This window comes from Balaenoptera ricei, chromosome 8 (assembly GCF_028023285.1).
Source record: "Balaenoptera ricei isolate mBalRic1 chromosome 8, mBalRic1.hap2, whole genome shotgun sequence".
NCBI lineage: Eukaryota > Metazoa > Chordata > Mammalia > Artiodactyla > Balaenopteridae > Balaenoptera > Balaenoptera ricei.
Genome location: NC_082646.1, coordinates 106,189,277 through 106,213,720, shown reverse-complemented (window position 1 = coordinate 106,213,720; position 24,444 = coordinate 106,189,277). Strand labels below are relative to the sequence as shown.

Sequence of the window (24,444 nt, the reverse complement as noted above, 5' to 3'; positions counted from 1 at the left end):
TTCCTCGGCTTCTCATTGGCCGGTCCTGGCGGTCAGGGCCCGTCGCGGTCAGCTGCCTGGGCCCCGGAGTCGGTGAGCCTTCCCGTGTGTCCCGGCTCTGTCTCTCTGGCCGGCCCAGACATTTCTGCCCCGTTAGCCTGGTTGCCGGCCCCGCCTCCCCAGGCCCGCTTTGCGGGGCAGACCAGCAGCCTGGGTCGCTGGGGCTCGACTCCCCTGGGCCCTGTGGCTGACAGAGTGTCACCTTGGGCAAGTCTTGCCTGCTGGGCCTCAGTTTCCCTATCTGCACCAGGGAGTTAGGGGTGGGAAGTGAATTTAGAAATCTGAATATCCCCCTCCCCCCAGCTCTCACATCCTGAGGCTTTGTGACTTTCTGGGCAGCGTGGGGACATGGGAAGGTCCTTAACAGTCTCCACATTTCACTGCTCCCCACAGGTCTTGGCCATGAACGCCTCTAGAGGAAGGAGGCAGGAAGCAGCAGGGCCCAAGGGTAGAAGGGCTCACAGACCCCGGGAACAGGTGCGCCCCCTCCACCCTCACCCCTGCTCCTAATGTGGGAGGGCAGGGGAGGGGGACTCTGAGTCCTGCTCCCTGGGAAATGCTGGTGGGGTGGGAGTGGGGGCAGATGGATTGTGCTGTTCCCGGGGAGCACAGGGACACCTCTCCCTCTGGTCTCCTACAGCAGATCGCTGAGTTCAGGGTGAGCAGCAGGGCAGGGTCACCACGGGGACTAACGGCCACCTCTGGGCTCTTTCAGGACCGAGATGTACAACTGTCCAAGGCTCTGTCCTATGCCCTGCGCCACGGGGCCCTGAAGCTGGGGCTTCCCATGGGGGCTGGTAAGTGAGCATCTTAGAGGCTGGGCCCAGGAGTGGTTGGAGCCCAGGGAACAGTGTGAGCCTGTCTGTGACTGCCTTCCCTCATGGCTCCCACCGCAGTCCTATGGGAACAGCACAGAAGGTACATCCCTTCCGTGTATAGGGAAGACCGAGGCCCAGAGCCCAGTATCATGTCCAGGGCAGACGGGGAGAGGAGCCTCTATCTGGGCCAGGCCTGGTGATACCTCCAGCCCAGTGGCCCAATAAACACTTATCCCAAGACTGGGCACTGCGGGTGTGTTGGGGCAACTGATGTTTATTGAGCGTCCACTCTGGGCTGGGTACTGTGCTTAAAAGGGTCACTTGATCTTTGTGACCCTCCATGAGGCAGATCCTATTCCCATATAAGTTGAGAAACTGAGACTCAGAAAGGGGAGACTTTCTTTTTTTTTTTTTTAATTTAATTATTTTTTAAATTTTTGGCTGCCTTGGGTCTTCGTTGATGCGTGCAGGCTTTCTCTAGTTGCGGCGAGTGGGGGCTACTCTTCGTTGCGGTGGGTGGGCTTCTCATTGCGGTGGCTTCTCTTGTTGCGGAGCACGGGCTCTAGGCGCGCGGGCTCAGTAGTTGTGGCTCGCGGACTCTAGAGTGCAGGCTCAGTAGTTGTGGCGCATGGGCTTAGTTGCTCCACGGCACGTGAGATCTTCCTGGACCAGGGCTTGAACCCGTGTCCCCTGCATTGGCAGGCGGATTCTTAACCACTGTGCCACCAGGGAAGTCCCAGGGCAGACTTTCTATAGGTCACACAGGCTCTGTTCTTGTTGCCTGTGGCTTCCCCTGTTAACTCTGGCCCAAGCCAGAGCAAGTTCAGCTCCTGACCACTCTACCTGCCCACAGATGGTTTTGTGCCCCTGGGCACCCTCCTGCAGCTGCCCCAGTTCTGCAGCTTCTCAGTTGAAGATGTGCAGCGCGTGGTGAACACCAATGGGAAGCAGCGGTTCGCCCTGCGGCCAGGGGACCCCGGCGCCGGCCCTCTCATCCGGGCCAATCAGGGTCACTCCCTGCAGGTGGGAGCTAAGGGGACAAGTGGGAGAGCCATGTGAGACCCCTGTCTGTGAGGGGGTCTCACTGCTGCCCATTCCCCCATCCATCCCAGGTACCTGAGTTGGAGCTGATTCCCCTGGAGGCCCCGCAGGCCCTGCCCCTGATGCTCGTCCATGGCACATTCTGGCGGCACTGGCCATCCATCCTGCTCAAGGGCCTGTCCTGCCGGGGGAGGACGCACATCCACCTGGCCGCGGGACTGCCTGGGGACCCTGGTGTCGTCAGTGGTCAGTGCCCCCCCAAGCTACTCCCACCCATTCTGTCCTCCCAGGTCCCCCTCCAAGGGTCATAGCCTCTTGTCCAGGGGCAGCCCAAGCCCTGCATGCAGGAGCAACCCCCCACCCGCACCGCAATGAGCTCAGGACCCCAGCCCACCCAGGTTTGATAACTACAATCCAGACGCCCCAGACCCCAGCTCCAATTGTCTACTCAGGCATGCGGCCAAATTGCGAAGTGGCCGTGTTCATCAACGGGCCCCTGGCCCTGGCAGGTGAGTCTGGACACAGCAGGTATTGCCCCAGGCCTTCAGAGAGGGCATGAGTCACATCTCTGGCTCTGTTTGCAGATGGAATCCCCTTCTTCTGCTCTGCTAACGGGGTGATCCTGACTCCAGGGAACGCTGATGGCGTCCTGCCTCCCAAGTATTTCAAGGAGGCCCTGCAGCTACGCCCTACCCGTAAGAACCACCACCCCACCCCTATTCTTTGTGCCTGAAGCCTGTGCCCTCTGCCCTCACCTCTTTCCCAGCTCCCAACCCCAGACTGACTTAGTTCTCCCTTCTCTAACCAACTCTTTTCTCTCTCAGGAAAGCCCCTCTCCTTGGCTGGTAATGAAGAGACAGAGTGTCAGAGTGACCCCAAGCACAGCTCCAGAGGAAGAAGGATGACCCAACAATAAAATATTTATTTTTTTTAAATGTAAAAAGATAACAAAAGAGAAACTCCAGTCTGAACCTGTGAGTCATCGTCCTGTAGCTGTAGCCAGTCTTCCTCATGTGCCTCATGGGACTACAGCTAGGTCAGGGGTGTTGGTCTTGGTCACTCACACAAGGGAAGGGCGGGTGCTGTACAAACTAGAGCCCACCCTCCCTAGCCTGGGGGATGGCGGAGTCTGGCCCAGCCAGGTCCCTGGTCTACACAAGGCCAGTGACAGTGGGTGAATGTGCCCAGCTCGGTCAGTGCACATCTGGAGAGGGTGTGGGCAGTGAATCCCAATGGGTGTGGGCTTTGGAGCGGTCATGGAAGGTGGTGAGTGGGGCGGGGGCAGTAAGACAGGCTTCAGAAGGCCTCGTGGCCTCCTGTGAGCTGCAGGAAGAGGTCCTCGTCCAGCTCCTCCCCGCGGGCCCGCTCCCGCGTTGACAGGAAGATGTAGCCCCCGATGTACTCATGCACGATGCGGCAGCTGGCAGATACGCAGCTGAAAGCCACATTGATGTGCTCGTCGAACTCGATGGCTACCTGCGGGGTGGGCAGTCAGAGGGCTGGTAGGGGGTGGGATGAGGGAGCAGCCCTGCCCTGGTTGGGTCTGGCCCAGCCCCGTGTCCCTCCCCCACCCTCACTCCGGGCCCACCTGCCGGATGTCCCAGTTGACGTTCCACTGGCGCATGTTGCTGAAGCGCCAGGTCTTGACCACGTCGCCCACGGCCAAGTCGATGCGGATCAGTCGGTTGTTGGCGATGCCCAGAATCTCGTCTTTTCTGCTGCCCTTGAACCTGGTGCCCAAGGGGAGAGTGTGAGCCGGGGCCCCACCCCGCATGGCCCCAGAGCCCTCCCAGACAGCCAGGTGCGGAGCTCAGCAGCAAGCTGGCAAGTAAATCACTTAGGTCCTCTGGGTCTCAAGTTCCTTATCTGGAAAATGGGGGTTAATCAATATAATCACGATGATAGCATTTAGCAGCGTCAGGCAAAGAGTCCATGCTCTTCGATAGCAACTTTTTTCTTGTAGCATCGTCCTCCATTTGCTCCTATCTTTGCAGGCTTGGAAAGTGGGCAGTCAAAGGGGGCACTTCCTGTCACAGCAGCCACCCAACCCTGTCCTGCAGATCAGCTGCCCAAGGCCCAGAGAGGAAATGGTGTGTGTCAGAGCTGGGACGGGTGCGGGATCTCCTGCTCTCCCCGCCTGATCCCTCTCTTGTGTTTGCAGGATGGAGGGGGTGCACGCAGGGTGCCCTCGGTAAGGTCTCCCCGCAGAGGACAGGAAGGAAGGCTTCAGATGGCTTTACCATCTTCAGAGATGGTGCTTAGCAGAGTGGACTGGGGTGGTACTCATACCTGACCACGACATAGGAGATGCCGAAGTCAGGCAGGGACTGCCAGGCCTGAATGAAGCGCAGCTGGGCCTCAGACAGCGAGAGTTGGGCCACATTCTGGTGGGCTTCCAGGATCCGTGGAGTGAGCTGTGGGACAATGCTGGTGAGGGGCTGCCAAGGTCCCTGAGACCCCCTGCCTGTCCCCATCAGGAAGACAGGATGCTGAGCCTGGGGCAGGGCCAGTGCCCAGTGTGGGTCCACCCGAGTGCACCCTCTCACCGTTCAGCAAATGTGAGCTGAGCTGGGCCCTGAGGTGGACGTGGGCAGCTGGACCGTGACCACCCCCCCCAGAGGGTGGGGACCAGCACGTTCAGTCTCAGGGACCCAGGTGGGAGAAGGAGCGAGTGAGCGTGTGCATTTCCAGAGGAAGGCTCTGTGGACATCCAGGGGCAAGGGTGGCCAGGTAAACCGTCTGGCCATTCCCGCCACCTACTCCCTCTGGCACCTGCTTGGCCTTGAACTTTCGCTGGAAGCGGGGGGCGACAAGCCCGTAGGGGTTGAGGCCCTCAGCGGAGGCGTCAGGGCCCTGGGGGTGGTTGCCCGAGCCCCCGCCGCCTGTCCGCTGCAGGCTGAGGAAAGCCAGGATGGCCTGCACCTCGCTGGAGTAGCTGCTGTCTGCCATGGTGCGGCCCTTGGAGGCCAGTCGGCAGCCGGCCATCCAGCGGGCATACTGCTGCTCCTGGGGTGGGAGAGGCGGAGAGGGAGGTGAGGGGCTGGCGAGGCTCTAGCTCAGCCCCCTGCCCTTGGCCTGGCTCAGCCCTGGCCCCATCCCCACTCCAGCCTCAGCCCTGGCCCCTGCCCAGCCCTCACTCACATCCTGGCACCGCAGGTAGATCTCACTCATGCCCTCAGGGGAGGGCACCAGGAGTTTAATGCAAAACTTCTGGCCTGAGACGTTGACATCAGGGACCACTTCACAGCCTGGAGGAAGAAGGGGTGGGCTAGGCTGGGGAAGGGAGCCCTGTTGAGAGGGCCCTGGGTGAACGCCAGCCCTGCACAGTGGCCACAGGTCAGAGGGCATCTTCCCCGCCCCCAGGAGGAGACAAGTGAGAACCTTCACCCGGCCAGCACACAGCCCTTGTCCCTCTCCTGGCCAATCCGCCCTCACTCACCCTTGAGGTTGAGCTGCTGAATGGGGTCCCCGGGGGCCTCGTCCTGGCTCTTGTAGTAGGACAGCGTGGTCTCCTTGAACACTACCCAGTGCTGGCGGTACCCCTTCAGGGTCAGCTTCCGGGGCCTGAGGGTGAGGTGGGAGGTTTGTGGCAGGCCCCCTCCCTCCCTGCTGTCCTCTCTCCACACTGGGCCCCTCCAGCCGGGCTGCCAATTCTGGGCCCAAACTCACCGGAAGATCCGGAGATGGTCCTTGAGTTCTGGGATGGTGGTGAGGCTGTCCTGGGGAGGAGAGGAGTCAGGGGGGACCTGGTCCCTGCACCTGACCCTGACCCCAACCCCTGACTGGGGCCCCTCCTCACCAGCACGTCCGTGGGCGCCGACCCCTCCAGCTTCACCTCCAGGTTGCTCAGGGCTGCATCCAGGTCATCCAGCCCCGGGTCTGTGCCAGCCGGTTCGTCCACCTCCCCACTTTGGGACAGCTTGTTGATGTGGTACTGGGAGGAGCATGTGACCAAGGAGGGCTGAGCGGGCAGCCCCTTAGCCCAACAGTGCCCTCAGCTGGGCTTCCCCGGAGATGGGTCCCCTCTGGAACACCCTCCCTGCCCTGGGCCTGGCGTGCACCTAGCCCCCCAGGGTCCCCAGGCCTGCCCGGCACCTGTAGGGCTGCAAACACCATCATCTCCTCCTCGGTGCAGTCAATCTCCTCCAGCAGCAGGTCCCACCGAGCCTGCTCGTACAGCTGCGTCAGCCTCACCGGCTCTGTCTGGAGTGGTGGGAGGAGGAGGCTGGGTTGGCCGGGTGTTAACTGCCCTGAACACCTCCTGCAGCCAGCTCCTGCGCGCCTCCGGCCTCAGTCCTGCCTCTGTGCTGTGCAGGCTCATTTGGTGGCTCCACAGCCCCAATCCCAGCCTCCCAGCCTCCCAGCCTGCCAGCCCCATCTGCCCAGGCAAGCGGCAGCTCCTTCCCTCTAAACCTCTTTGTGCAGATATTGAGTATTTGTCTACTGCGTGCCCTGCATGCTGCTGAATGGACAGGGGGGACTGAGTAAATCAGTCAGTAAGTAAGTGAAGTGATTCAAGAGTACGATCAAAGCGATAAAGGAAGTAGCTTCCAAAGGGCACCTCACTTGTGTGCTCAGGCAGGAAGCCCACAAGTTTGATGGTGATGAGAGAGAATGGAACTGGGGTGCGGGGGCGGGGGGGCTACTCCACAGGAGGAAGCATTCCAGGAAAGCTTCCCTGGGGAGGTGACATGCTGCGCTGAGACCTGAGGATGGGCAAGCCACTGAAGGGAAGAGTGGTAGGAAGAACATTCCAGAGAGAAGGAACTCAAAGGGGGATCCCAGTTACCCACAGAAGACCAAGCCCACGCTCCCTCTGAAACCCACCAAAATTGATAGCAAAAGCATAAAAAGGATAAACCCAAAAGGACAAAGAAGAGAGAGGGGAGACAACTACAGCTGGTGAGAGATACCAACAAAATTTTGGAAGATGAACAAGCAAAAACATGAACGGGAACTGAGTTGCAGGGAAGGAGAGCTGGGATCTCACATCCTTTTCCCTTTCTTGTTCTATGGCAAAAGCACTAATGAGTTTTGTGACCACCTAGAAGGGTGAAATAGGGAGGGTGGGAGGGAGATGCAAGAGGGAGGGGATATGGGGATATATGTATACATATAGCTGATTCACTTTGTTATACAGCAGAAACTAACACAATATTGTAAAGCAATTATACTCCAATAAAGATGTTAAAAAAAAAAAAAAAAAAGATCAGAAAGCAAACAGCAAAAAAACTAAGATCTGAACAAAGGCATCCAGTTCACATGGCGGACAGGCTCAGGTCTGGGATCCTCTGGGAGGCGAGGGTGGGCTGAAATGAGGACCACAGAAAATCTATAAAAAGAGCACTTCCCTCCCCACTCCCTGCAGCCAAGTGACAGCTAGCTGGCACCAGGTAGAAACCAGAGATTTACTCTCGAGATGCTGAGACAGAGGTACCCCTGCATTTGGTACATCTGGGTGTGGGGTGCATTGTGCTGAGAACAGCTGAATTAAGGGAAAGTTGGCATTTTGAAAGGTGAGACATCCCCAGCCCTTCCCCACTTGTCACCAAAGACACTGGCAATGAGCCTTCTATTCCCCAGTCAGGAGATCAGAGCATTCACTGCTGAGAAGCCAAAGAGAAAACCCCCACAGAAAGTGGCATTCCTGCCCCATCTTCCCCAGGAGGCCTAAAATGCCAAGCCCTATTCATCCACTCAGGGTTTCCAACTGGCTTCTTAGAGCCTTACTTCTAAATATGAAAAGACAGGCAGGGATAACCCACATTTTAGGAAAGCTGCTGGAATGAACAACAGAGACCCATGAACTATAGTCAGACAGGGGAAAAAAAGAGCTTGGAGGAAATAAAGACAACGCAGGGAGCAGAAAAAACTTCAAACACCAGTCAGAATCCTTACAGAGACAAAATACTGCACTCATAAAACAAGAACAGGTTGCTATTTTTAAAAGGAATGTGGGGCTTCCCTGGTGGCGCAGTGGTTAAGAATCCGCCTGCCAATGCAGGAGACACAAGTTCAAGCCCTGGTCCTGGAAGACAGCAACTCAGCCCGTGTGCCACAACTACCAAGCCTACGCTCTAGAGCCCGTGAGCCACAACTACTGAAGCACACGTGCCTAGAGCCTGTGCTCCGCAACAAGAGAAGCCTCCGCAATGAGAAGCCCACGCACCACAACGAAGAGTAGCCCCTGCTCACCCCAACTTTAGAAAGCCCACACACAGCAACAAAGACCCAATGCAGGGCTTCCCCGGTCGCGCAGTGGTTAAAAATCTGCCTGCCAGTGCAGGGGACACTGGTTCGAGCCCTGGTCCAGGAAGATCCCACATGCCGCGGAGCAACTAAGCCCGTGCTCCACAACTACTGAGAGTGTGCGCCTACAGCCCGTGCTCTGCAACGAGAGAAGCCACCGCAATGAGAAGCCCGTGCACCACACGAAGAGTAGCCCTTGCTCCCCGCAACTAGAGAAAGCCCACGCGAAGTGACGAAGACCCAACACAGCCAAAAATAAATAAATAAATAAATATTTAAAAATATATATATAAACAAATAAAAGAAATGTGATTATAAAGTTATAGTAATTAAGACAGCATAGCATTCACAAAGAGAGACAAATTGATCAATGTAATCGAAGAGAGTCAGAGAGAGACCCACACATGTATGTTCACCTGACTTAAGACAAAGGTGACCTTGCCATCACTGGGGAAAGGACGCTCTTTTCACTAAATGGACCTGGGTCAATTGGATACCCATATGGTAAAAATTTTTTTTAATTTAAAAATTAAAGGGCTTCCCTGGTGTCGCAGTGGTTGAGAATCTGCCTGCCAATGCAGGGGACAAGGGTTTGAGCCCTGGTCTGGGAAGATCCCACATGCCGCGGAGCAACTAGGCCTGTGAGCCACAACTACTGAGCCTGCGCGTCTGGAGCCTGTGCTCCGCAACAAGAGAGGCCGCGATGGTGAGAGGCCTGCGCACCGCGATGAAGAGTGGCCCCCGCTTGCCGCAACTAGAGAAAGCCCTCACACAGAAACGAAGACCCAACACAGCCAAAAATAAATAATAAATAAAAATAAATAAATTTTTTTAAAAAATTAAAAAAGTTTTTGTATCCCTACCTCACACTACATACAAATATCAATTCCATTTGAGTCAAAGATCTAAATATCAAAGTTAAAACAATAAAGTCTTTGGAGAAAAATAGGCCTACATCTGTGTGATCTTAGAATAAAAGATTTCTTAAACAGGGTGCAAAAAATATTAATCATAAAAGAAAAAATAGACTCAGATTATATTAAAATTAGGAGCTTCTGCTTAGCAAAATAAACCACTAAGAGAATGAAAAGGCAAAGCACAGAGTGGGAAAATATATTCACAATATATTTATCTGTCAAAGTACTCATGTACAGAATATATAAAGAACTCCTACAAAGCAATATGAAAAAGACAAGCAACTCAATATAAAAACTGTCAAAACTGTTGGAAAGAAACTTCACAAAAGAGGATATCCAAATGGCTAATAGCCATATTAAAAAGTTGTCAACTTGATTAGTCATCAGGGAAATGTAAATTAAAGCCACATAAAAAACACATCAGGGTTTCCCTGGTGGCGCAGTGTTTAAGAATCCACCTGCCAATGCAGGGGACACGGGTTCGAGCCCTGGTCCGGGAAGATCTCACATGCCACGGAGCAACTAAGCCCATGTGCCACAACTACTGAGCCTGCACTCTAGAGCCCGTGAGCCACAACTACTGAGCCCACATGCCACAACTACTGAAACCTGCATGCTCTAGAGCCCGTGAGCCACAATTACTGAGCCTGTGTGCCACAACTACTGAAGCCCAGGCACCTAGAGCAAGTACACCACAACGAAGAGTAGCCCCCGCTCGCTGCAACTAGAGAAAGCCTGCACGCAGCAACGAAGACCCAATGCAGCCAAAATAAAAACAAACAAATAAATAATTTTTTTAAAAAGCACATCATTGGTTGCCTGGGGTTGGGTGTGGGATGAGGAATGACTGCAAATGGGCACTAAGAGAACCTTCTGGGGTGATGGAAATGTTCTAAAACTGGATTGTGGTGATGGCTGCACAACTGTATAACTTTACTAAGAATAAACTGCTTACAGTGGGCAATTTTTATGGTCTGTAAGTTATATCTCAGTAAAGCTGCTTGAAGAAACAAACAAAATACCATGTGAGATACTATTATACACCTACCAGAATGGCTAAAATGGAAAAGGTAGGAAATACCTGCTGGTGAAGTTGTGGAACAACTGAAACTCATACACTGCTGGTGGGGGTGTATGAGTGTGTAGTTATCTACTACAGCTAAACCAATGCCTGCCCCACAACACAGCAATTCCACCTCTGGGTATATACCTTATAGAAACGTGTACATATGTTCACCAAAAACATATGCTGGAATGTTCACAGTATCTCTATTCATAATAGCCCAAACTGAAAATTGCATAATGCTCATCAACAACAGAATGGAAAATTAGTTGTGGTATATTGACAGCATGGAATATTACACACCATTGAGAAATATGCTACCACTGTATGAACATGGATGACTTATACAAGCATAATGCTGAGTGAAAAAAGCCAGACACAAAAGAGTATAGACTGCGTGATTTCATTTATGTAAATTTCAAATACAGGCAAAACTAATCTATGGTGTTAGCAGTAACATTAGTGGTTCCCCCTGTGAGAAATACTGCTTGGCTTCTGAAGGCTGGTAAAGTTTTGGTTTACATTTGTGAATATTTCTAAATGTATGTTACACTAAAAAACAAAACAAAACAAAAAACACTTCAGAAAGGAACAGTCAGAAAATAAGAGCTCTTAGAATTTAAAAAGACAGTTGCAGAAATTAAAAATTCAATGGCTCATTTGGAAGATAAGTCAAGGAACTTTCCAGAAAGTAGAACAAAAAGACAACAAGCATTAAAAAAAAGAAAGAAAATATAAATGTCTAATTTTTTTCTTTTAAAAATTAATCTAGGAGGTCTAACATCTACTAAGTTCCAGGGGGGGAAAAAAAAGCAGAAAAATAGAGGGGAGTAAATTATTAAAGAGATTGTATAGAACATTATTCTAGAACTGGAGGACCCTGATTTGAAAGGGCTCAGCAAGTGTGCGGGACAATCAATGAAGAAAGATTCATACGAGGACATACTATTGAGAGATTTTTAAACACCAAGTGATAAGGAGAAGATTCTTTTGTGTTTTTGCTTTTGTTTTTGTTTGGTCACGTTGCATGGCTTGCAGGATCTCAGTTCCCCTACCAGGGCTTGAACCCAGGCCACAGCAGTGAAAGTGCTGAATCCTAACCACTAGACCACCAGGCAACTCCCAAGAAGATTCTTAAAAGCTTCTGGGGCCTCCCCTCCCCTTTCAAGAAAAATTAAAAGGGTCACACATGGAAGGATTGAAAATAAAAAATGGCATTGGACTCCCCAACAGCAACACTGGAAACTAGAGGACAATGGGAAGGTGGCTTCAAAATTTGGCAGGAAAATGTTTCAAACCTAGAATTCTGTACCTAGCCAAACTATCATGCAAGTGAGGGTAGGACAGCAACCTTCTCAAACACGCAGGATTTCAAACCACTTAGGGGAAGCTATTACTATTTTACCATTTTAGGGGAAGCTATTGAAATATATGCTCCATCAAGATGAGGGAGTCAGTCAAGAAAAAGGAACACAAGAGATCCAGGAATCAAGAAATCCAATATAGGAATTCCCAGGAAATAGTGAAGGGAAGTTCAAGGACAACAGTTAAGCAATGGGTCTAGACTGCTACCATTCCATGGTTCTGACCAGGAAATAACACTGACTGATATCCTAAGGTGATCGATCATTTTGAAAGGGGCATTGTCCTTAGGTTGCAGTGTTGGAGGGGCTTGGTTATGGAACATCCCACCTCATCACTCTGAAGATGCCCCATGGCAAGCCACAGACTCACAGAGAGTGTCCAGATAGCCTTTTGGGGTCTCTCTTCTAATTGTACACAGACAGACAATTAATAGAAAAGAAATAAACCAAGAAAGGAAGTATAGTTACTCTGTGGCTTAGCTAAGAACGTTATTTATATGTGTTACTATTTACAGCCACACTCACGTTGTTTTAACCAAAAGCTACAACACAGCTCAACTGGAAAGATGCAAAGAGATGCGTGTGTTGTGGGGGAAGGAGGGAGGATATAAGACAGATAAATCTTCACCTTTCATACAAAGTGAATAGATTATGCGTGAAATGAAAAAGTCAAGGGAATAGACATATATAAGCTTGTCATATAGATGTAAACACTAGAATAAAAAGCTACAGAGGGGCTTCCCTGGTGGCGCAGTGGTTGAGAATCTGCCTGCCAATGCAGCGGGCACGGGTTCGAGCCCTGGTCTGGGAAGATCCCACATGCCGCGGAGCGGCTGGGCCCGTGAGCCACAAGTACTGAGCCTGCGCATCTGGAGCCTGTGCTGCACAACAAGAGACGCCGCGACAGTGAGAGGCCCACGCGCCGCGATGAAGAGTGACCCCCGCTTGCCACAAGTAGAGAAAGCCCTCACACAGAAACGAAGACCCAACACAGCCAAAAATAAATAAATAAAAATACATAAATTTATAAAAATAAATAAATAAATAAATAAAAAGCTACAGAGTCAAAACCTATAGTCTCTAGGGATCAGAAGTCTGGGAAAGAGAGAGGTGGGGCAGGGAACTGTTTTGTTTTGTTTTATTGTTATTATTATTAGGACAATTCAACTCTTTAAGCCACCATATGTTACTTTGATTAAAAATAAAATTTAAGGGGCTTCCCTGGTGGCGCAGTGGTTGAGAATCTGCCTGCCAATTCAGGGAACACGGGTTCGAGCCCTGGTCTGGGAGGATCCCACATGCCGCGGAGCAACTAAGCCCGTGAGCCACAACTACTGAGCCTGCGTGTCTGGAGCTTGTGCCCCGCAACAAGAGAGGCCGTGACAGTGAAAGGCCCGTGCACTGCGATGAAGAGTGGCCCCTGCCTGCCGCAACTAGAGAAAGCCCTTGCACAGAAACGAAGACCCAACACAGCCATAAATAAATAAATAAATAAATAAATAAATTAAAAAAAATAAATAAATAAAATAAAATTTAAGCTTTTTTTTTCTTTTGACATGAAACACAGCTTGTGGGATCTTAGTTCTCCAACCAGGTATTGATCCCGGGCCCTCAGCAGCGAGAGCACAGAGCCCTAACCACTGGACCTCTAGGGAATTCCCTAAAATTTAATTAAAACAAAGAAAACGACAAAGACCAAACGGATTTTAGATACTGGACAACAGACCACACAGAACAGGGATCCCTGAGAGAAGGGAAAGGAGAGGACCCCAAACGGAGCCCAGCATATTCCCTGAGGTGAGCAGGTGCAGTTGAGAATCTGGGGAGTCCAAGGCAGCTAGAATTCACGGGACAGAGTGTTGCAGAGGAGAGAGCTGCACAGAGAGAAAACTCTGGATGGAAATCAGCAGAGGGCTCCTCTTTAGTCATTAGCTGGGTACTGATCAGCACATGTGTATAAGGAAATAACTCCAGGCTAGAAAGAAACACTAAAAGGAGCAGGTGGAAGAACACTTACCAGAGCTCACATGAGGGTCGGAATAGTTCATACTCCCAACACAGATTAGAGAAGCCTCATCATATATATAACATCAGAATACTCAGAACACGTGAATTCCCTGGTGGTCCAGCGGTGACCACTGCCAAGGGCCGAGGTTCAATCCCTGGTCAGGGAACTAAGATCCCACAAGCCGTGTGGCAAAAAAAAAAAAACAAAAAAAAAACTCAGAAGGCTCTTGCCACAGTAATGGGGTAAATTAGCCCTAGATTAAAAGATGCTTTCTTTCTGATCTAATTAATTATTATTTAATTATTATAAATTATAACGATTAGTTCATGTTCAAAGCAAACCTTAGAAGGATCAAACTGTTTCCAAGTGTCTTAACTTCATCCCCAAACAATGTTTAAAGATATTTAAAGCACTACCAAAAAAAAAAAAAAAAATCCAGGACCCAAGAACATAAGATTTGTAGTGTCTGGCATCAAATAAAAATTTTCCAGGGGCTTCCCTGGTGGCGCAGTGGTTGAGAATCTGCCTGCCAATGCAGGGGACACAGGTTCGAGCCCTGGTCTGGGAAGATCCCACATGCCGTGGAGCAACTAGGCCCGTGAGCCACAACTACTGAGCCTGCGCGTCTGGAGCCTGTGCTCCGCAACAAAAAAAAGAGGCCGTGATAGTGAGAGGCCCGCGCACCACGATGAAGAGTGGCCCCCGCTTGCCGCAAATGGAGAAAGCCCTCACACAGAAGCAAAGGCCCAACACAGCCAAAAATAAATAAATAAAAATAAATAAATAAATAATAATTAAAAAAAAAAAAAAAAAAAATTTTCCAAAAAACAAAAAAAATTTCCAGGCATGAGAACAAGCAGAAAAATACAACTCATAATTAGGAGATAAACAGTCAATAAAAGTAAATCCAGAAATGACACAGATAATAGAATTAGTAGACAAAAACACTAAAAAAAATTATTTTAAATATATCCGGTATGTTCAAGAAGGTAGAGAAAAGCATGAGCATGTTAAGGAGAGATGGAAAATATTAAAAAAGGTCAAAATTGAACTTCTAGGCAGGGTATTAATGACATATTAGACACGGGAGAAGAAAAGATTAGTAAACTTGAAGACAGAGCGATAGAACTATCCAAAATGAAACACAGAAAAATAAGACAGGGAAAAAAAAAAACTGAACAGAGCATCAGTGAGCTGTGGGATGATTTTAAGCAGTCTAATAGTCATGTGATCAGAATCCCATAAAAGGGGGGGGGGCAGAAAATATATCTGAAAAAATAAAGGCCAAAATTTTTCCAAAGTTGATGAAAACTATAAACTCAGATTGAGGAGGCTCAATGGACCCCAAGCATGAGAAACCTGAAGCGAACCAAGGCACGTGATCATCAGATTGTTTAAAACCAGTGATAAAGAGAAAATCATAAAAGCAGTCAGAAAGGGGCTTCCCTGGTGGCGCAGTGGTTGAGAATCTGCCTGCCAATGCAGGGGACACGGGTTCGAGCCCTGGTCTGGAAAGATCCCACATGCCATGGAGCAACTGGGCCCGTGAGCCACAGCTACTGAGCCTGCGCGTCTGGAGCCTGTGCTCCGCAACAAGAGAGGCCGCGATAGTGAAGAGGCCTGCGCAACGCGATGAAGAGTGGCCCCCGCTCGCCACAACTAGAGAAAGCCCTCGCACAGAAACGAAGACCCAACGCAGCCATAAATTAAAAAAAAAACAAAAAAAAAGCAGTCAGAAAAAACACGTGTTACATACAGATGAACAAAGAGAGACAAGCCACAAGACTGTGAGGCAGAATTTTTAAGGAAAAAAAAATGACAACCAAGAACTCTACACCAAATAATATCTTTCAAAATCAAAGGCAAAATAATGACTTATACAGACATACAAAAGCTGAAAGAATTCATCACCAGTAGACCAGCTTGACAAGAAATGTTAAAGGAAGTCCTTCAGGCAGACAGAAAATGATACCAGCTGGAAATCCAGATCGATACACAGGAATAAGGAGCACAGGGAATGGTGAGTGTGTAGGCAGAGAGAAAAGACTGCTTTCCATATTTTAAAAATGCATTTGCAGGACAATTTGCTGATGGAACTGTTCTGTGTCTTGACTGTATCATGTCAAGGTCCTGGTTGTGATACTGGTTGGGGGAAACTGGGTAATGAGTCCCCAGGTATCTGGGATCTCATGTATTAGTTCTTACAACTGTCTGTGAATCTACAGTTATCTCAAAACTAAAAGTGTAATAAAAAAATAATGGACTGTGCTCGCTTTGGCAGCACATATACTAAAATTGGAACGATACAGAGAAGATTAGCATGGCCCCTGCGCAAGGATGACATGCAAATTCGTGAAGCGTTTCATATTTTTATATGGAATCTAAAAAAAAAAAAAAAAAAAAGTGGTCATGAAGAACCTAGGGGCAAGACGGGAAAAAAGACGCAGACCTACTAGAGAATGGACTTGAGGATATGAGGAGGGGGAAGGGTAAGCTGGGACAAAGTGAGAGAGTGGCATGGACATATATACACTACCAAATGTAAAATAGATAGCTAGTGGGAAGCAGCCACATAGCACAGGGAGATCAGCTGGGTGCCTTGTGACCACCTAGAGGGGTGGGATAGGGACGGTGGGAGGGAGGGAGACGCAAGAGGGAAGAGATATGGGGACATATTTATATGCATAACTGATTCACTTTGTTATAAAGCAGAAACTAACACACCATTGTAAAGCAATTATACTCTAATAAAGATGTTAAAAAAAAATGGACTAGTTAAAGTAAAAATAATCATGATGATGACTCAACAATTCTACTCCTAGGTATTGATATATACCCAAGAGAAATGAAAATATATGCCCACTCAAAAACTTGTACATGAATATTCATGGCAGGATTGTTCATAACAACCAACCAGTGGGGGTAAAACAAACATCTATTAACTGATGAATGGATAAATAAAGTGTGGCATATATGTACAATGAAATATAATTTTACAATAAAAAGGAATGAAACACTGAGACAGGCTACAAATGGATGAACCTTGAAAACATTATGCTAAGTGAAAGAAGCCAGCCACAAAAGGCCACATATTGCACGATTTCATATATATGAAATGTCCAGAGCAGGCAAATCTATAGAGTCAGAAAAGAGATTAGTAGATGCCTGGGGCTGGGGGGGGGTGGGGGATAAATGAGGAGTGACTGTTAAAGGGTGTGAGATTTCTTTTGGGGATGATGAAAATGTTCTAAAGCTGATTGTGGTGATAGTTGCACAACTCTGTGAATATACTAAAAACCATTGAGTTGTACACTTTAAACGGGCAAATTATATGGTAATGAATTATTTCTCAATACAGCCATCATCATAATAATAACAGCAACAGGGAATTCCCTGGCAGTCCAGTGGTTAGGACTCCGTGCTTTCACTGCCAAGGGCACGGGTTCGATCCCTGGTCAGGGAACTAAGATCTTGCAAGCTGCGCGGCGCGGCAAAATAAATAAATAAATAAATAAATAAATAAATAAATAAGAATAGCAGCAACAAGGATGACAATGTATCGTGGGCTTTGACGTATGTACAAGGGAAGTGTGTGATAACAAGAGCACAGAGGCTGGGAGGGGAAGAGGGGATCCCACCGCAAGGTTCTTACACTGTAGTGAAGCGGTGTTTCGCTGGATGGTAATTATAACCCCTAAAGCAACTGCCAAAAACAGAAAAAAAAAAGCAGCATAGATAATACACTCTTATAAAGGAGATAAATGGAATCATGAAAACTACTCAATCCAAAAGAAGGCAGGGGTGGGAATTCCCTGGAGGTCCAGTGGTTTAGGACTCGGTGTTTTCACTGCCAGGGACCCAGGTTTGACCCCTGGTGGGGGATCCCGCAAGCTGCGCGGCACAGCCAAAAAAAAAAAAATTAATTAAAAAATTTAAAAAATAAAAAGAAGGCAGGGAATATTGTACAACACAGGGAACATAGTCAATATTCTATGATAACTATAAATGGAGTATAACCTTTAAAAATTGTGAATCACTATACGGTATACCTTTAACTTAGATCATATTGTTCATCAACTATACTTCAATAAAAACCAACAAACAAAAGAAGGCAGGGAAGGCGGGAAAAGGGCACAACAGTCTGGAAGAGAGGAAGGAGCAGGGACGTGGAAGGAGAGGAAAGGGAGGCCGGGCGGGTGGGAGGGAGTGGGCAGCGCCTGGGCCAGATCAGCATGGTCCTGGGCCACAGGCACCCACAGCAGCCTTTTAAGCAGGATTGACAGGACCTAATGCACCTGTAAACGTTCATTCCAGATGCTGCGTGGAGGTTGGGGAGGCCAAAGGAGGAGAGAGGTCCATTAGGAGGGGTTGCAGCAACCCACACGAGAGAGCCTGATGCTGGACAGATGAAGAGACAGAGAGGAATGGGTGGTTTGGGATGTTTAGTTCAAGGAAGGATCAACAGGACACAATGAGGGATGAGATGAGAGGGAAAGGGAAAGACCCAGAACAGTGTAAGTGCAGGGATTTTGCCATGAGTCCATGGTGGGAGGATGTGCTGGGCAGACTTGGAATCAAGAGTTCTGTTTCAGGACTTCCCTGGTGGCGCAGTGGTTAAGAATCCACCTGCCAATGCAGGGGACACGGCTTCGATCCCCGGTCCAGGAAGATCCCCCATGCCGCCGAGCAACTAAGCCCGTGCACCACAGCTACTGAGCCTGTGCTCTAGAGCCCGTCGAGCCACAACTACTGAGCCTGCGTGCCACAGCTACTGAGCCCACGTGCCACAACTACTGAGCCCATGCATCGCAACTACTCAGCCTGTGTGCTGCAACTACTGAAGCCCACGCGCCTAGAACCTGTGCTTTGAGAAGCCACCGCAATGAGAAGCCTGAACACCGCAACGAAGAGTAGCCCCGCTCACCCCAACTAGAGAAAAGCCTGCGCGCAAAAACGAAGACCCAATGCAGCAAATAAATAAATAAATAAACAAATGAATAAATAAATAATTTTAAAAGGTTACTATGTCCAAAACAAGTAGGCTTATCCTAGTGGAAGGCTACTTTCAAAAAAAAAAAAAAGAGTTCTGTTTCAGGCAGAAGCTGAGATGCCCGTTAGGTGCCAGAGCAGAGACAGCCAGTTGGACATGAGAGTCTAGAGCTCAGGGGAGAGAGGTCTGGGCTGGAGGTGGTAAATCTATAAAGAGCACAGAGATGATCCTTAAATCCAGGAGGCTGGAGCTTCCTGGGAGAAAGGGTAGAGAGAAGGAGGCTGGGGATGGAGCCCTGGAGCCTGCAACTCCCAGAGGCTGTGGAGAGAGGAGGAAGGGTTGAGGAACCTGGGCAGGGCAGCTGCAGACCCCTGTGCGCGTGGGGATCCCAAGTGGCCAAGTAAGAAGTGGATGGCGAACTTCCCTGGCCGTCCAGTGGTTAAGACTTCACACTTCCACTGCAGCGGGTGCAGGTTTGATCTTGTATGCCACGTGGCGCAGCCAAAAAAAAAAAGAAGTGGACGGGAAGTGAGCAGGGGACAGATGGCATGGAGGGCGTGGTCACCTCAGCAGGACAGGGACTCCAGGATAGAAGACTCTAGGATAGAGTTGGCTGAGGAGAGAGAGGGAGTCGAGGGGCACCCACAGGAAAAGCTTCCGGGGAGCAAAGACGCTGGACCCCAGGGTTCTAGAGACAACGGCATTTAGCAGTTTTGCAGTGAAGGGGTGCAGAGAAGTGGGGCCACAGGTAGAGGGAGCACCTGGAGGTTTTCCAGATGGATTCATGGAGCCTGTTGGTGGCCTGTGGGGACGGCAGGCAGGGAGGGAGAGAGGCACACAGGTGGCTGCCCGCAAAGCCTCGTCTTTCACCTGCCCCTAGTCCCTGCAGGTCCCAGTGCCACCGCCTCCAGGAAGCCTTCCCTGAGTGCAGGTGTGGGTGCCTCCCACCTGAGCAGCCTTCCCAGGGGCACCTACAACCGTCTACACTGAGCTGTGGGCATTATCTCCCTGACGGTCCTTGAGAAACAGGTCTTGCCATCAACTGGGGCCCAGCACCATGTCGGTGGAGTTAATAAACGGGTGTGGATGGACAAATGGACAGAGGGACAGACCCCTACAAGTGTCTAACATTCCCAGAGCCCAGACCCCCGAAGCAAGGTCCCCGTGTCCCACTGATCCAGACACCCCTTCTCCCTGACCCAGCCCACCTTGGGATCCAGGTCGAAGAAGCTGTAGTACTTGAAGCGCAGCCAGAGCATGTCCCCAGCCTTGACACCCTGCTGCATGAGGCACCGCGACGAGTCCAGCCACCTGGGCCGCAGCGCAGGCAGAGGCAGGGTCAGGGCTGAGCTGAGGGCAGTGGGGCGGGCTGGGCAGGGGCTGGGGCGAGCACACCCATGCAGGAAAGGCCTGGGGACAGGCGTGGGTTTGGGACGAGCAGGACACAGGGGAGGGTGTGGGCTCTGGGAGCAGAAGCTCAGACACAAGGGCAGGTGAAGACCCGGCAGGCGAGGCACCTGCTGTGGAGCTGGGTCTTGTCCAAGAGGGAGCTGGGCCGAGGCAGGCGCTGGAGCAGGAGGGGGTCTGGCGGTGCCAGCGGCCGGCTCAGCATGCGGTAGCAGGCCTCGGTCTGGGCACTGTCTGAGAAGTGGGCTGGCATCCCCCGGAACGACACAGGTGCCACGCCTGGAGTGCGGGTCACGGTCAACCAGGCCCGGCCCCAACCCCAGGCGTCCGGGGCCTGCCCTTGTGGCCGCCCCTGGGCTGCCCCGCCTGCACTCACCCCCGGCCAGGACGACCTTGGTTAAGTCATACACCTCCTCCTCCGGCTCCTTTTCCTTCTTCTTCTTCTCCTTCTTCTCAGGAGCCCGGAGCAGAGACATCTCCTCAGGGTGCCGGATACCTGAGAGGAGCAAGGGTCTCGGTGGGGGCTGGGGTCCTGCCCTGTGACTGCCCGCCCCACCCACGGGCAGCTTGGGGCAGGGCCCAGCCCCACAAGCCGGGTGGGGAACAGATCAGCAAGACCGAGGTGACAACAGCTGGGCCTGGAAAGGGAGGGAACGTGCCCCCTGGCAGGACCCTTGCAGGGGGCAGAGTGGGGACCAGCCGGGACTCACTGAGGAGCCGGCAGACGGCAGCCACAGCCTGGAAGAGGGGCTGGGAGAAGCTGGCTCGGAGGCGCAGGGCACGGCGATTCGGCAGCCGCAGGAGGACAGGCCGGTGCTGGGGCCCAAAGAAGAGGCGGGCGTCCGCCAGGATCCCGTATTTGTCCAGTGTCCAGTGGGTCTGCAGCAGCCATTGTCTTTTCTGTTCCCACCAAATGGCATGGTCTGACCAGTCCTGCTTCCGCTCTGTGAGGCCACAGGCAAGGGGGGACCACGTCAGCCTTGGAGGGCCCTGCCCCCAGTGCTGAGCACAAGCCTGGAATTCAGAGGTGGTGACCGCCGCTCCCCTGCCCAGGCCAGGGGCGGGGCCAGGCGGGGTTGGCTTGGGGGCTAAGACGGAGGTCACGGCAGAACGGCTCTTTGCTGGCTCACCCTGCTTGTCCCCTGGGCTCAGTTGCTACTGAGGGGAGTCACTTCCCAGGGGAGCCCCCAACCCAGAATCTCAGTGCTCCCGCCTCACGCACTCCAGTGCCTTGGGCTCCCCCGTACAGCACCTCCTGTGTCCTCCCGCAGTTCCTGGCTTCATGGCTTCTCTCTGGCATTCCCGGGAGCCAGAGGCAACTGCAGGGCCTGGGGCTGTGCCGGGCATGCAGCAGCAGGCACTCCATAAATATCTAGCGGTTACTAGCTCTGTGACCTTCGCCAAGACCTGAACCTCTCTGGGCCTCAGTTTTCTAGCTCCTGAGATGTGAGCAGCAATGGACACTGAGTGACCCAGGCATGCAGCCGCATCAACACAGCGCATTGGCCTTTGGTTAGAAATGCGAGCACTTCGAGGTCATGCAGCTAGTGAAGGAGGACACGTGCTCTCCTCTCCACCTTCCCTTCAGGAGCCTGAACTGGTGCCAGGTGAGCACAGTGGAAGAGCAGAGCCCACTAGTGTCAAAGCCCTTCCTGGGGAGTGGTCCCGTCCTCTGCCCCACCCCCCTCCCTCTTCCTCCTGCCCTGAAGTCGCCCTCTGTGCCTTCACTCTGTTCTTGGTTTTGTGGCACCCACTCCCCGTCTCCTCCTGACCCTTTGCTCTTGTTCTGTCTCGTTGGCCCCCTCTCCTGGCCTGCCCCCGTGCTTCCCCGTTGGTTCAGTCAGAGGACCCTCTTCTCCCTCCTTAGCCATGGCCTCTTCCCGGGGTCTCACCTAGTCTACGGCTTCATCTTCCTGCTGTGAGCCCCAGGCCAGAAACCCCCAAGCCACTGGCTAAGGGGCACGTCCACTGGCTTCGATCATTCCAGAAACCCTTGTTCACCAGCCCACGTGCCCGGCTCTGGGACTATAAACGCAGTGACTCCTAGTCCCAGCCCTCAAGGTGCTCCACTTCACCTCGCTCTCTCTGACACTGGACAGAGGTGCCGCCTCCCCTCATCAGCTCCCTGGGGGCTGGGTGACAGCGGCTCTCCTGCCAGGCCCGAGCTTCCTCCCTTTCACTTTTAGCCACCACATTTTACCAATGCCAGCCCTCCTCCAAACTCACCAGTCCATCCTCACCCGACCCAAGGGGCCTGCCTTAGCCTGACAGCCTCGCACTGGAAACCCTTCGGCACAGCTGCTCTCCACCTCCGGGATGGAGTCCAAGATGCCTTATGGCATTCACCCCAGCCTCGTTTCTTGTCATACTCCAGGAGTCCTCCCCAGCCTTGGGGCTCCAATTCAGAGCCGCGCGTCCCTGTGCCCCAGTGTGTTGCCTCGCTCCTCCCTGCTGTGGCCCCCTCTCAGGATTCATATTGTCCCGGGCTGGGTGCAGCAGCCAACACTCAGCCCTGTGCTAAAGGGCGGGTCCCACCTGCCCGGCTGCGCTCCAGATCAGGGGCTGGCCCAGCTAGCATGGCCATCAGTAGACCTCTGATGTGCTAAGGAATGAGTGGGAGTTGGGGGGGGTTTGGGCACAACAGTATCCTCGGGGCTGGGGACAGGATCTGGAGGGACTTGACCCCAGGGGCCCAGCAGCGGGTAGAGGGGTGGGTCCGGCTGGCCGCTGGTTCAGGCCTCTCGCTTCGCTGTGGGCCATGCCCCGGGGCCAGCCGGCTCTTCTCCTGGAGCATCTGGTCTTCACCCTCTCCGCCCTGCTCGGCCAAGCCTGCCTGAGTCTCTGACACCCGGTCTCCTGAGGGACCCTCTACTCGCCACTTCTGCTTTCACAACCTCCTTGGGCCCTGCCTTCTGGAGGCTTCCCTCACCACCTCAGCCCTGTGGCCGGGCTGCCCTGAGGCCCCGCGCTGTCCACAAGCCACTGACCTCCCTCCCAGGCCGCCCACGGCGGGTTGGCTGGGTCTGAGGAAGCCCACTCACCCCCACCGCCGGGGGACCCAGGACCCAGGCTGGCCGGCACTATCGCGGGCCTGCCTTCCGGCTCTGGCTATCGGAGCGAGCCCGCCGCCCTCCCAGGAAGGGGCAGCCCACACCCGCAGCAGGGAAAGGCGATGAGAAGCCCCTGTGTCAGTGGCCCTGCTCCCCTCCAGGGCTGATACCACAGGCGGCTGTGCTGTAACTTCCTGTGGGGGCAGGGCCTTCCCACCCAGGCTGGGCCTGTCACCCGCCTGCTGAGGGCTTCCGCCCGCCCGGGGAGAGGGTGTGGGAGCCCGTCCCCAAGTCAGCAGGATCCCCCTCTGGGCTCCTCTCGACCCCCAGAATGGGACCTCTGCCTCAGCCCAGGCAAGGCCTCTCCTGCCCCAGAAGTGGGTGAACGGAGGACCGTGGCCAGGTCTGCTCCTTGGGGTCTTAGTGGAACCCGTTGGAGCGGGAGGGAAGGAGGAAAAACAGTGGGAGGGAGGGGAAGTTAAGTTGGGGAAATGTCTTTTTTGGAACCAAATGATTAAGTTGGTGCCTGAGTCACTGTGACTCCATTATCGAGGGCCACGCAGCAGGGCTGGTCCGGAAGTGCCAGGGGACCCCGTGGGCAGCGGGGGCGGTGGGCACTCACTGATCTCCTCCACAATCTTCAGGAGCACCCCACCGATGTGTGACTCCCCTGTGACCCGGAGGGTGACCGACTCGGCCTCGGGGTCCTCCTCTCCTACAAACACCCGCAGCTCCCAGGACGAGTCGATGTAGTCCCCTGTGGCTGTCTTCATCCCCGCCATGGCTGCGGCAGCTCTGGGGAGAGGGTGGGAAGGAGGCAGGGTGGGCAGCTGGGGCCTGGTAGGCTGCCTGTGGTGCCCGGGACAGGCGGGGTCCCAGAGAGCAAGCCCGTAAGCCAGAATGCCACGGCAGCAGCAAGACGCTGGGAGCTGAGTTGTTGCAGGCGAACCTCAGACCCTCTCTCCATCACAGATGATTGGGCTGAAGGGACCTTCAGAGTCTATGTTGCCCAGCCCTCTCCCTTCTTGCAGATGGGAAGACGAGGCTCGGTAAGAATAAGAAGGGCCTCACTCAACATGACCCAGCTCGATGCCAGAGCTGAGCACAAGCTCCGTCAGCTTGCTCAGCCCACAGCCCAGCCCAAGCCCGCACTGGCAGCTGCCCACCCTAGAAATGGTTGTGAGCCCAGGTCAGAAAATAGCTCCAGTCAGGCCCAAAGGTCAGCTCCATCGTCCCAAACCAGCCGAAGCCTCTCTAGGGCAGTGGAAAGTCCAGGCTGCCACATGGAGAGAGGCATGCTGGGCAGAGGGGCTGCCGGAGGGCGAGGAAGAGAAGGGTCCTTGGGTCTCCAGCCACCGGCCCGGCTTACCTTCCCTGCAAGGGGTTGGGGCTGGAGGTGAGGGTCGGAGCGTCAGCCACTCCCGGCTGCAGCCCGCACACCTGCAGACCACTGCGTGCTTCCTTCTCCTCTCTCCGTGGAGCTTCCTTCAGAGGGCAG

General features: G+C 52.6%; 2 protein-coding genes and 1 non-coding gene across 4 annotated transcripts; 2 read left to right on the top strand and 1 right to left on the bottom strand.

The window, feature by feature from the left end:
• Window positions 1-8: 8 nt before the first annotated feature.
• TRPT1 (tRNA phosphotransferase 1) lies at window positions 9-2,869 on the top strand. Its single transcript, XM_059931871.1, has 8 exons — window positions 9-72; window positions 433-516; window positions 755-836; window positions 1,711-1,880; window positions 1,970-2,144; window positions 2,351-2,407; window positions 2,483-2,593; window positions 2,723-2,869. Exons 2-8 carry the CDS (start codon window positions 442-444, stop codon window positions 2,812-2,814), a joined length of 762 nt encoding a protein of 253 aa, XP_059787854.1. The 5' UTR covers window positions 9-72; window positions 433-441; the 3' UTR covers window positions 2,815-2,869.
• FERMT3 (FERM domain containing kindlin 3) lies at window positions 2,707-24,426 on the bottom strand. Of its 2 annotated transcripts, XM_059931868.1 has the most exons (15): window positions 24,316-24,426; window positions 23,569-23,741; window positions 20,607-20,840; window positions 20,273-20,392; window positions 20,007-20,175; window positions 19,698-19,800; window positions 5,994-6,101; window positions 5,698-5,832; window positions 5,568-5,617; window positions 5,338-5,462; window positions 5,040-5,146; window positions 4,671-4,904; window positions 4,188-4,312; window positions 3,487-3,628; window positions 2,707-3,374 (listed from the first exon to the last, which is right to left on the bottom strand). In XM_059931868.1, the coding sequence occupies exons 2-15, from the start codon at window positions 23,726-23,728 to the stop codon at window positions 3,195-3,197; spliced, it is 1,992 nt and encodes a 663-aa protein (XP_059787851.1). In that variant the 5' UTR covers window positions 23,729-23,741; window positions 24,316-24,426; the 3' UTR covers window positions 2,707-3,194. The 2 variants fall into 2 exon arrangements, with proteins under 2 accessions (XP_059787851.1, XP_059787852.1); XM_059931869.1 differs by lacking the exons at window positions 20,607-20,840; window positions 23,569-23,741; window positions 24,316-24,426 and having other exon boundaries at window positions 2,708-3,374; window positions 20,289-20,369.
• Window positions 15,765-15,871, top strand: LOC132371180 (U6 spliceosomal RNA). Its single transcript, XR_009504801.1, has one exon. It is a non-coding gene; the product is annotated as a U6 spliceosomal RNA (small nuclear RNA).
• Window positions 24,427-24,444: the final 18 nt, after the last annotated feature.